The 13,373-nt window shown below is 37.0% G+C and overlaps 1 protein-coding gene across 8 annotated transcripts in view; it reads left to right on the forward strand.

The window, feature by feature from the left end:
* Positions 1 to 581: 581 nt before the first annotated feature.
* Positions 582 to 13,373, forward strand: part of THUMPD2 (THUMP domain 2 tRNA and snRNA guanosine methyltransferase) — a gene marked incomplete at its 3' end in the record, with an annotated part of 63,415 nt that continues 50,623 nt past the window's right edge. For 3 of the 8 annotated variants that reach the window (XM_082427796.1, XM_082427799.1, XM_082427797.1), the window contains exons 1-5: positions 582 to 742; positions 6,155 to 6,290; positions 7,665 to 8,071; positions 8,951 to 9,061; positions 11,451 to 11,503. In XM_082427796.1, the coding sequence (XP_082283922.1) occupies positions 617 to 742; positions 6,155 to 6,290; positions 7,665 to 8,071; positions 8,951 to 9,061; positions 11,451 to 11,503 (833 nt within the window). In that variant the 5' untranslated portion in view covers positions 582 to 616. Of the gene's footprint in view, positions 743 to 6,154; positions 6,291 to 7,664; positions 8,072 to 8,950; positions 9,062 to 11,450; positions 11,504 to 13,373 lie in introns of those variants that run through there. The other 5 variants (XM_082427793.1, XM_082427795.1, XM_082427800.1 and 2 more) reach the window with 4 other exon arrangements.

Here is a 13,373-nt window from a genome sequence, read left to right on the forward strand (position 1 = left end):
GCCACCCTCTATGTGTGTATATATATATATCCTTTTTATATATCCCAATCATATCCCCCTTTTTTTTTAATTTATTTTATTTATGGCTGTTAGGTCTTCGTTTCTGTGCGCGGGCTTTCTCTAGCTGTGGCAAGCGGGGGCCACTCTTCATCGCGGTGCGCGGGCCTTTCACTGTCGCGGCCTCTCTTGTTGGGGAGCACAGGCTCCAGACGCGCAGGCTCAGTAATTGTGGCTCACGGGCCCAGCTGCTCCGCGGCATGTGGGATCTTCCCAGACCAGGGCTGGAACCCGTGTCCCCTGCATTGGCAGGCAGACTCTCAACCACTGCGCCACCGCCACCAGGGAAGCCCTCATATCCCTTTTATACATCCGCATTATAGATCCCAATCATATCCCTTCCACCTGTGATTGTAAATAATTCCAGATGCCTAATCAAGGAGGTTCCAAGCAGTTAACCTAGGAGACCCACAGGGCCCCTCCCAGCCGATCGCACCCTCCCGGGACCTTCCTGCCCGGCTCGCCTTAGGCAACACCCGGCCCTCCACCCCCTGAGCGCCACCTCCGGGGCCGCTGCGCCGCGCCGCGCGCACCCGAGGCCACGTGACCCGGAGCCGCCATGGCGGCGGTGCCCGGCGGTCGCAGCTCCGGGCCTGCAGCGGGCGCCCGCTTCTTCTGCACCGCGGGCCGCGGCCTGGAGCCCTTCCTGATGCGGGAGGTGCGGTCGCGGCTGGCGGCCACGCAGGTGAGTCGGCCTGGTCGCGCGCCTGGGCGGGAAGCAGGGTGGCCCAATCCCCGCCCCTGGCCGTGGTGCCTCCCCGCCGGGGTCCGTCCCAGACCCGGGAAAGCGACGTGATCCCCGCGCTCTCGGCCCGCGAACCCACGGAGGCGACGTCCCGGCCCTCGGAGTTCTGCTGGCAGGTCCTCTAATTACTGCCGGAAAGACCCGCCAGCCGTTTTTCCCTGCACATCTGTTACCGCGTACCCGTCACGGGTGAACTTTTGTTAAAAAGAGGGGTTGATGCAAGTTACTTCATGGATTCTTTAAAAGTGTTTGATAGTGCCTATAATTAGAATTAGACCTGTCAGAATCCTTTCTCCATCCTTTAAACGCAAATATAATCTTCAGGTTCAGCTGTTTTCGTCAGTTTCCCGACAATGATTATGTTTATCTCATAGGACTTTTGGGAGGATTAAATGACAAAGGGTGTGTAAAGTACACCTTAAACACGCTGTAAATAGTAGCTAGAAAAATTCTCTTGGAGGCCTCAGAGGAGGAAGTTAACAGTTGCTGGCATTTATACGCTGTTAATTTCAATGAAACGAAGAAGGTTTTAAACATCAGTTTAGGTTCTAGGACATGCTGAGCCTGGTTCTTGAAAACAGGAAAAGGATGTAATAGAAAAGTGCTCCAGTATCTTGATGGGATATATATGACAGCGTGAATGATGTGTTTTTGGAAAATGAAAGCTTAATGAAAGAAATTGACCACTCCACTCCCAGGACTCCTGCAGTGTTGAAGGTCCACAAAAGGAGTTTCAGTGATGAGGGGGTGGGGAGAGAAGGATATAGGTGTCATGAAGAATGGCATCAGTCTTTATTAGACTATCTGCCATTTGTGGTTTTGGTCACAGAATGTCATAGAGCATTGAATGTAGCTAATCTAAAAAAGCAACAATAGCAACTGCTGACATGGATTAAGCATTTAATATGTATCAGACAATTTTCACAACTACCCTATGTTACGAGGTAGGCTCCACATAGAAACGGAAAATGAAGCACAGGTAAAGTCCAATAAAATATTCAAGTCATGGAACCAGAAAATGGCAGAGCTGGGATTCAAACCCAAGCTGTCTGTGAAATCAGGCATGAGCATATTATCACGTTCAACCCAGGCAGGCTGGGACCTGGGTCCAGTTCCTTAAACACTGTGTGGCCATGACATCTTGCTGCACTGATTTTTTAAAATGTTAACGTAGAGTTCTTGGTATGAAAAATAGATGGCTTGACCCAGTCTGCGTGTGCAGCATTATTAGAAAAATGTTGGTCTCTGCTTGTTCTCAGTCTTTGCCATTTGCTTCTCCGTGGTGTGGTTTCATATGTTCCTCTATCCTCTATGTTTCCTGTAAATCGGAGTCCTGTAAGTTATAGCTAGCACTTGGTCACATTCAGGTTTGATTTTTTTTTTCTCCTGGTGGTGGGGCAAGCCTCTCTATAGGTTCCTGTGTATTTTTAAATATTTAATTTATAGCATACAAATATATTACATAGTATACTATGTAGTGTGTAGAGTACTTTAAAGAAATGTGTTGGGTAAAATTAAGCTTTACTTTGTAATAATGTTTAATGTGTTAAATACTGTTATTTATTATAACAATAAAAGTAGGAACAGGGCTTCCCTGGTGGCACAGTGGTTGAGAATCTGCCTGCCAGTGCAGGCGACACGGGTTCGAGCCCCGGTCTGGGAAGATCCCACATGCCGTGGAGCAACTAGGCCCGTGAGCCACAACTACTGAGCTTTCGTGTCTGGAGCCCGTGCTCCGCAACAAGAGAGGCCGCGACAGTGAGAGGCCCGCACACCGCGATGAAGAGTGGCCGCCGCTTGCCGCAACTAGAGAAAGCCCTCGCACAGAAACGAAGACCCAACACAGCCAAAAATAAATAATAAATTATTTTTAAAAAAAAGTAGGAACAGTAATTTTGAAGATAGTAGAGGTGCCTCCAATGCCAGCTGACCAGGAGGGCCTGTCAGTTGATAAATCAGCCTTTATAAATCCACATAGCAAAGACAATTAACCCAGGTCCTTTTTTTTTTCACTTTTTTAGTGGGGTCATGATGATAGAGGGTATTGGGTTACAGCTAAGCAGATAGTTGAGTTGTTTCATAGTTTTTCATTTAATGTAGTAAAGTATATATTTTTAATTCTCCTAAAATGATCCAAAAAAGCTCACACGCCACCTCAGTCCTTCACTTAGCACTTTAAAATTAATTCCGAAATTAAATGGCATCTGTAGAATTAGGAAAACTTTGGTATCTCCCTATATTACTGTACCTTACTTTTTTGCATAGGCTTAAGCTTTTCATCTTTGTGTCAAACTTGAATCCCTGAATTTTAAAAGAAAGGTAAAACTGCTAACTGCTTAGATAATGCTAGCCGATAACAGAGCTGTTTTTTTCTTTAGTAAAGGCTGTTATTTCGTCTTCTGAAGTGTTAGACATAAAACCAGCTGGTTTTAGACAGTTTTTAATGATTTAATTCCAAATGGAAAAAACAGATTGGATATATAAATAAATTTTCAAGTAACAAATACTGGGATGAAATATTCTAAAATGCCACAGTTCTCTCTAATTATTGTAACTGAATATGATCAGTTACAAACAAACTAAAAAAAAAAACGAGTAATGGAAGCTTCACTGTTTGAAATCATAAACACCAAAATTCATTTCTCTGCTACTTTGAGATACAATGTCTTTACAAAGGGTGAACTGTTAAAGTGCTTTCGTATATATGATTGATTCTCACAGTGGCTGTTTTACAACTTCGTAAACTACTTCTGATTACATGCTCATTTCTTGTAAGAGGAAGGTAGGCCTAATGTTAATTTTTTAAATAAAGAGAATAATGTTGCTTTTGGTTTTGAGAATGTATTTAGCATTTTAATGCCTCAACACATATTATTCTTATGATTGGATACCCCAAATAAATTAAATGACCTTTTAGGTCCTCTTAATTAACTTTATTTTCAGTCAAGTCTTTTTGTTTTTTTGTTCTCCACACCCCCCTCAAAAAAAGATATTTTTGGAGGAAGTTCATTATATAAACTGTTTCCCTTGATACTCAAGTAAATGAGAAAAGATAAGATCTTTGTACAATTAAATAACTAATGTCTAGACTACTTAGGTTAAAATCACTGGTCTAGATGTTTGTTTTTGCATCAGTTTGTTTATAAGACTTGGATCTTAAAACCATACATTTTCAGTAAAATATTTATGTCAGTTCCCCCAGAATCTTGACAAGGTATTTCATGTCTGTTAACCTGTTTTGTGATGGCGTAACATCAGCTATATTTTTAGGTCAAGTAACATAAAATCTAAACTTCTAAAAATTTACTTTTTAAAACTGTGTCTCCAAGTTCTAAGCACTTTTGAGGTATATATTTAGTTTTGACTTTAGTGGGAAAATGTCACGTTTGTAATGAGAAAGAAGTAAATTGTAGAAACCAGAAGTTCTTGTTTTAGTTACTTCATTATCCGCTTCAATACTGATTCCTAAACATTCTTCTCATTCCCTTCTCCCTCCATCTCTCTTGGTCAGCTGCATTGCTGGTACCTAAGCTATTTGGGTTTTCTTTTTTATTTATTTGTTTTTCCAGCTCTATTGAGGTATAATTGACATACAACATTATGTAAGTTTAAGGCGATTTGATACATTTATATACTGCAAAATGATGACCACCATAGCATTAGCTAACACCTCCATCCCGTCATATAAGCACCATTACTTTTTTGTGGTGAAAACATTTAAGATCTCTTTTAGCAACTTTCAGCTATATAATACAGTATTACTAGCTGTAATCACCATGCTATATGTCAGAGCTGCAGAACTTGTTACTCTTATAACTGGAAGTATTGGGGTTTTAACTGTTATCAACCTAGGGCTTCCCCAGTGGAGATTCTTCTTCATCAAGCTAGAGTGGTAACCTCAGAAATTACCATCCCCAAAGCTTAATTAGACCAGGTCAGATCAAACATACAACATTTGGAGTTCAAATTCCCATTGAATGGGAGCTACCTACACACATGGGATACCCCAAATTCCATGGTTGCCTCAGTCCTAGGAAATGACTTAAAACCATGTCAGTCAGCCCATGGCCACTGCTAAAAGGAGAATGCTAGGACTATCCACATCCATCCTGAACTTGAGGGGGTTGGATTGACCCAAAAGGTTTAGGGTTCCATTGGCATTAAGCACCATTTGCTGTACCTCATTCGACTCTCTGTGAGTCAGTGCTCTTTTCATTTTCCGTTCTTCCCTGACTTCGACCACGTAGCCATCCTGTCTCCACAACCTCTTTCTGTTTGATGCATACTTCTTGCTTCTGTCCATTTTCCAGTTCCCACAGCCAAATGGTTCATTATTTCTTCCTCAGTAATCTACTTCTTCCTCCAGCATCACATTCAACACTCAGTCCTCTATGCCTCTTCCACGGTAATTTTTTCTGCCAGCTAATTTAGTGCTGTCATAGTTTTCATCAAAAGCCTATAACGCTTGACCGTTAGCATCTGTGATACTCGAAATTTCATGAGCGTTATCAAGCAGGCCTGAGCTACACCATCCATCCACCTGACACCATCAGTCAGCATCACACAGCAAATGTTGCCGTGCTGGCTCACAGTTTACTTCAGCCAGGTTGTCACTCCCATCTGCGTGTTCTTGCCCTTTTTTCTTTTGTTACAATCCCTCTTCCCAAGTCTTATAGGATTCTTCCCCGAGACTTTTACTAACGATGGCTTCCATCATTGGTGCTACTTATTGTACCTACAACTTACCAGTGCGTTTATTATGTTAAGTTTTTTGTTTTCTTCTGGGTTTAATGCAGGTTGTTGTCTTATAAATTTTACATTTTAATTTGTATGTCAGTGTATGCCTATTACATTATTATTCATCTTTAAGATTTATACTGTATGCTTCCTTGTAGACCACGAGGTAGATGTTTAAGAAATACCTACTGATTATTTTAACCTTGGGCTAGACACCTCATTTGTCCTCTCCATTATACCTTTCCTTTGCCCACTCTTAACAGTTGTGTGAGATTTGATAATTAATGAGTATTTTGTGTTCTATTTTTTTAGTAGTGTGTGCACACACACACTTTCCAAAAGGTAACATAGAAAGATTATGATCTTGGTCACTGACTGTGTGAGTTCATACAAATTATTTAACCTCTCTAAGCCTCAATTTCCTAATCTATAAAATGGGGATGATAAAATCTACCTTAGAGGGTTGTTATAAGGATAAGGGGGGGGGGGGAATGTATTCAGAGTGCCTAGTACAGTGTCTGATAAATAATAGATACTTCAGAAATGGTCATTTTTATTATTGTTAGTCTAGGTGCCATGTTTTAATTCATTAATACCTATTTTTTCTATCTCTAGGTTGAATATATTTCAGGAAAAGTTTTTTTCACCACCTGTTCTGACTTGAATATGCTGAAAAAATTAAAATCTGCAGAAAGGTTATTTTTACTGATTAAAAAGCAGCTTCCGTTGAATGTTTCTTCTGTAAGTAAAGGTACAGTGTATACCTATTGCTTTTACCCCCCATGATATATTGTACTCCAAAGTTTTCTGCTTGGTAATTAATATGTAGCCATTTCACATTTTTAAGATTCATTCAGACCCATGGGATCGTTAATTAGTTATTTTTCTGTATTTCCTGAACATTATCACCTAATTATGTCTCTTCTCTTTGCAATCTGCTGCCTTTCTTCTGAGATTGTAGTGTCCTAAGTCACATTTCTTCCTTAAGAATTACGATCAGACACCTTCTCTAGAGCTATGTATGGTCAGTGCATTTATTTAGATTTAGGAGCATGTGATAACCCAAAATGCATTGATTTAATAAATTGGTCAAAACTGTCACCATCTAAATTTTAACTGATGAGTGATATAATTGGAAAAATACTACATAGTAAAATTTCCTGTTTGGGGAACTTTAACTGTTTTGAAAAAACTTACACCCATTTATAAAGCATTAGAGTTAAAGAGGGCTTGAGAGATTTCTTGTCCACTCCCTAATTTTATAAATATGCTGCTGAAATAATGTAAAGATCTTGATAAAAGCAACAAAAAAGGATCAGATACATCTGGCTAAAACATTGCCTTAAACCTCATTTTGATTGCTGCTTGTGCACAAGAGACCATGTCATCATATAGTCTATAATAAAGTGTGTCAAGAAAGATACAAATGGCAAGAAATCAAGACAGGGCAGAAAAATTGTTTTAAAGCAAATCCTAAGGTATTATATTGTGGGGTCAATAAAATTTCATCCCAGTATTCCACACACTTTCATCTTTAGAGAACTACAGTTATTATTCTTGGGTCATCTTGATGGCCCTTGTTCATCAAGGAAAGGTTACATTTTATCGAGCATGGCTGGCAGTCCCTAAGTTATGAATCGGTTGTATATCTGAAGTGTTACTTTGTGGAAACTCCTTTTATGATCTGTGCTAATACTGTATGGTCTAAAATAGTCCCAAGATTCAGTTGCTCTGTTTTTGTGCTCTGTGTTTTGCAATTTATTCTGTTTTTTTAAACTTAATTTTTATAGGCAAGATCAGCATTATTTTAAAGATCAACACATGCTCTAGGTCTATAAGTATATTGAAGAGATGCATATGTTATCGTAGGACAAATGATCTTGCTAAAGAAAATGATAACTTTGTAGGAATTTTAAAACAGTTTTGACGTTAAGTATAGAATATACGAATGAACTTTATTCTGCACAATATTCTTATGTTAAATTATATAAATTCCAGATGAAAGGGAAGTCACTATTCATGTAGCAATTTAATAAAATTTCTTATTTTAAAGAAATAAAGGTAATGGGATTTGGGGGTGATGAATAGCTTCAATAAAGGGTAAACTGAGATTTTATTTATTTAGGAAAAATACTTAATGAAATGCAGAGACTTACAAATGATGATCCTGAAAGTTGGTTGAATGCCATTTCAATTTGGAAAAATCTTCTTGAACTTGATGCAAAAAAGGTAAAACTTTCTCAAAAAAATGCTAAACCACTAAAAAGAAAAGTGGGAGAAAATGACATCATTGCTAAGAAACTGAAAACAGAACAAATGCAAGAGATACAAGAGAATAAGGAATGCCAACTGGAAAAACAAATAGAAGAAGAAACACTGAAGCAAGGAAATTTTACCAGTAAAAGAGACAAACCTCAAGAAGAACTTCAGAACGATGTAGCAGAAGCAGTTGATACTCATAACCAGAACGACTTAACTTTCAGAGTTTCCTGTCGCTGCAGTGGAGCCATTGCAAAGACCTTTACTGCACAGGTACACTTTCCCCCTCCAGAGTGGGTTACCATTTTCTAAAAGAATTTATTACTCTTTAGATCTAAAAAGAGGTGAAAACCTTTCTCAGAATACATAAACCAGGCCCAGAGAGATAACTAGGCCTAATCTCATATAACTAAATCTCTTCTAAAAATGCATTTTCCTTCTTAACTGTACCTCAGATGCTTAAGAGGAATAGTATGCCATTCTATGTAAACACTTCCTTTTACTTTCTCCCTAAAGGTTTCGTTAAACGAATAGATATACTTTACATTTGGAAATCCTAATATCATGGTCTGAAGCTTTTAGGCTTTCTCTGTAGTTCGGTTCTGTGTTTATTGAATTGTTGCTCTGCACCAGGTCCTGCATGTGGGATTGTCCCAGGACCCAGATGCAAATACACAGATGGACGTAAAAGGAGAGCAAAGACCACGAACAGACCCTACAAAGTTCAGTAATATAAAGGGCATAAGCCTAGGTCCTTTGGCCAGTCTTAAAATCAGACAGACCCTTAAGTTTGAGCCTAATGCTATTGCTGGTAATTTTTAAACATATAGGATTGCCATAGCTAAAATAGTTAATCTTTCAGCTTGCATCTGTTTCCTAAAACCCAGAATGACCGTATTTATCAGGCCATGATCTGGTTATTTCATGTATCTAAAATTACAAGAATAAAGATTACATACAAGTAGACGTTACTGCCGTAGGATGTGTTGGGGGTGGAAGAGGTAAAATGTACCCTTTTTGCCTTGAGTAGAAAATGCTTTCGTGTGATATTTTAATATTGTAACCTTAAATTACCATCAGATAGTCTGATTGATTTTCCTGCAAACTCTGTTAGTTTTTGCTTACATTTAAACTTAAAATTTTCATTTTTAGTATATTCTTTTCTATAACCTGCTGCTTTTCCAGGAGGTAGGAAGAGTAATTGGAATTGCCCTCATGAAACAGTTTGGATGGAAAGCAGATTTGAGGAATCCAAATTTAGAGGTAATGAATGTTCATTTTATTTTATATGCTTATAACCTAATTCTTTAAAGACAATACCAACTATTCTTTTTTTAAATTGAAATATAGTTGACGTAAAATATTATGTTTCAGGTGAACTACACAGTGATTCGACATTTGCATACATTACAAAATAATCACCATGTTAAGTCTAGTAGCCATCTGTCCCCATGCAAAGTTATTACAATATCATTGCAATGTCAACAACTTTTATTGTGCTTTTCAATTTTGCTTTAGAGTTTTAAAAATCATGTCTACATGGATCCAGCAGTCTGTTTCCTCTTTAGCAATAGAATACTGCAGATAATTTTGCTAGTAGTTTTCACTGTGAAAATGTCTCATCCAAATAGGGCTTTTGGAATGGAATTGTTTAGTCACAGTTAAACTGAACATTTAACATAAGGTTGCAGAGATGCTCTCTATAATCACTATAATAAATAACAAGTCTGTATAATAAGAAATTCTAGCTAATGGTAAAAAAAAAATTGGAAAACAAAAAGGCCAATACAAAGTTAAATAGTGTGTTAATCGTGGCTTTGTTAGGGTTTGGGGATTATTTTTCTTTTTCTCTATTTTCAAAATCAATTTAAGGAGGTTACACAATTTTTAATTAGAACAAAGTAAACACATGGGAAAACAAATTCTAGCTATAAAAAATATTCTTCACTATTTTTTGAAAACCATCTCATAAATTTGACCAGTTTAGTCACTTTTATGATTCGTTAATTCATAAATTTATTGTTATATAGCTTTAAATGGAGTAGTGGCTGGCCAAATCAGAAGATTTTGTGTTGTTTTTCAGTTTTGTTATTTGATATTTTTTGCTTTTAATAAGTCGTGCCTCTTTTATATTCTTTATTGCTGTTATGCAAAATATTTTGACCTCAAGAATGTTTTGACATAAGGGTGTCTTCCTTCATCTGCCCCTTTCCACTTTTCTTATCTTCTGCTCTCCTGGTTTCCTCCTCTCCATCTCTCCCTGACTCTATCTCACTGTCTCAGAATTATAGTTTTCTCATAGTTTAGCTCATAAATAAATATATCTAATTTAATTCCTATCATCCATTTAATGCAATTAATAATAGCTATTGGTAGAAATAATCAACACAAAACAAAATTGACAACAATAGAATCACACATAGTAAAATCCGTGACCAAAATTGACAGAAGAAACAAACCTTAACAAATTTTGTTCTGTACAGTTAATAGAAAAACCTTCATAGTGGGGAAAGCTATACCTGATAACATTTGATATATAAAAATATCAGTATATCATATCTTTAATATAACTTTTAAATAGAAAAGAATGAATCCCAATTAGTAGTTTTGCTAAAGTGAATAATATAAAAAATTGGAAAGTTTAGCTTCAGTAATCAAGGAATTAAACTGACTAAATGGAGTTCACTCCAGATTATTCTTTTCTTAGTAAAAGTTTATCAATATTGGAATAATTCTGATTAAACTATATTAAAATACCTTTGGGGTGAAAGTATCAGGAATCAAATGTTCTTGAGGTCAAACAGCAGAATTAGAGAATTCCATAAGCCTCATCAGGCTACAGAAGGAGGGTTCTTTAAAATTTATGTGGGCTACTAATTATAACTTGAGATATTTAAATCCTCATCATGGCCTATCATGACGACTACAGCTGACACTGCTATACAACTTAAAGGAAGGCGGTTAAGAGAGTAAACCCTAGGAGTCCTTATGACAAGGAAAAAGTTTTTCCTTTTTCCCCTTCTTTTCCTTTTATCTATATGAGAAGATGGATGTTAGTTGGACCTATTGTGGTAATCATTTCACAATATACGTGAATGAAACCTTCATGCTATATGCCTTAAACATATAGAGTGATATATGTCAATTATTTTTCAATAAAACTGGGAAAAAAATAACAAGGTAATAGGAAGAAGCTCCCCTATAAATAGTAAGGAGGGAAAAGGTCACACTTGCTACAGTATATTTGGCTTAAAGAAAGTTTCTGTTAACCATGGCATCAAGTCTTATTTGAGGCTAGAATTAGGGTAGATTTAGGTAGTTGTCTCTAACCTAAAATGATGAAAAATCTAATTTAGTTAAGGTAATTCAAAGAATCGCTGGGAAGAAAGGTAACCTTGAGTTCTTCGTAATATGATTCTCAATATAACTTGTATACAATTTGACCTCAGAATTTTTCTGTGAGACGTACTTAAAATTTACTTTGCCTCTGCTCAGTAAAAAATATTATGGAAAATTTTTCTGGATATGACAAAGCCTTGGAATTTCTTATTAAAATATAGGTTGTATAGGTTCAAAATGGAAGTTTTCAAATTGTCAGTCATTTGGTAATGCATTTCCTGTTCCATTTTAACTTCTGTATTTGTTCTTTCAGATCTTTATACATCTAAGTGACATTTACTCTGTGGTGGGAATTCCTGTGTTCAGGTAGATATTGTTTCTAAGTTTCAGGCTTGTTCCTTAGTAGAGTTTGTAAAATTAAGAACTTTGTGCTTTTATTTATAGTATGAAAGAAACATTGATATATCAGAGGGGGCTAAAGGCAAAGCATTTGAGTTCTTTGCTTGAGCCAGTAAAGTGTTTTCACAGAGCTTGGTAGATATGATCTGATCGGACTAGAGCTGTGAAAGATTTGATCACAATAACCCACTGATTACATGATTCATACTGAAAATTATATCTAATTATTTCTATTATTAAATGATTTTCACAGGCCCATATTTAAGCTAAAATTTTTAGTCTGTTGGTCTCTTGGATTTTTTTATTAAATTAGAAAATACAACACAGTTCTTAAAAGTCACCTTAAACATTCTTCAAATTTTATTGCAGTTCTTTTTTTGTGGGAGAGTAATTCCAGTTTTTAAAATCTTCTTCAGGTTTTCTCCCTAGTTATGTTGGGTACTATATAATAATAAATGCAGTTGATTCCTTTTCTTAACTTATTGAACCCTTATCATACGACAGGTCCTTTTTCTAGGTGCTTTGGGAAGAAAGAGCTGGTTGGATGATGGAAATAGGGATTTGCAGTTTTTTGGGAACATGTGAATATTGTTGGCATCTCCAAAACATTTTATATGCAAAGCCCTGTTTACACAGTATAAGGTGATTTAGATACCCCTTCTCTAGGTGATTCTAGGCATGGAATGTTTTTAAAATCCTAAAAGTGCTATAGGAATACCTCACTTACCCTAAGCTCACATTTGTGCATGTGTAAGCCTGAATCAGGATGTAAAAAGTAATGCTGAAGGTCATTGTAATAGCTTTTATCAAATGGTGCACCATAGCAGTTGATTAGCACAATGCTGAGAGCACTGTAGACGTTCAAGAAGTGTTGAATGATTGAGTTCCACTGCGTGCTAGTTATAGGGTAGGCCCCACTAGCCTCTAGATTACAAAAATCCTGCACCAAATAATATTTCTTGTCACCTTAACACACAAGAGGTCATCACATGCCTCAATGCCCTGTTGGTTTCCCTTGGCCCCCACCTACCCCAGTAGCCTACCAACTCTCCCAGACGAAACCTAACCCACTGTTTTATACCTACACCTACAAGGTGTCCAGGCTGCCCTACTCCAGTGCCTTTTGAAGTCCCAGGCCCTAACCCCTGCAGAATATTTGTAAAACTGGTTTTTTTTGTTGTTTTTTTTTAGCAATTTTGCCTACCATGGTTTTTTTAATTTTATAATAGTCGACAGGAAAGGTGGGAGAAACTGAAAGATGGCCACATTTCAACCTAGTGTAATTATTGATAGTCACCAAGACAAGGGTAAGGAAGACTAGTAAGACAGTAAAATATGAAATATATTTTTAGAAGGATTCATAAAGCAGCTAAATATTCTTTAACACTTTGGCCCCTAAAAGGGTGAGCTTAAGTGTCTAGAATATTGATTTATAAGGAACATTTCATCCCCAGCAGGGCTGACTGATGCAGTATGAATGTATTTAGATTTTTGGCACCAAATAAAAGAACTCATTTTTAATTTGTAATCATATATAAAAATGCTAACTTTCATGATCTTTTATTATTAACTTAACAAATATACATATATATAAGTTTTTATATGTGTTTTTAAAAGGTGTACAATTTTATTTAATGCTTGCTAGACACCTTCAAGAAGTCATGCTTATGGCATCTCAAGTAATAACTGGTAATTTAACCTAAAAGTTGACAAATAAAAGGTATGTATCTGAAAATTAAGGCTCAGACCCTGAATGAGCAGTGGCCGAAAATAAGATTGCATTAGACGCTCTCTGATTAGTCTGTTTCACTACCTCAGCGAAGGAAGGAAGCAATCA

Source organism: Balaenoptera physalus (genome assembly GCF_965194825.1).
Source record: "Balaenoptera physalus genome assembly, chromosome: 15".
Lineage (NCBI taxonomy): Eukaryota > Metazoa > Chordata > Mammalia > Artiodactyla > Balaenopteridae > Balaenoptera > Balaenoptera physalus.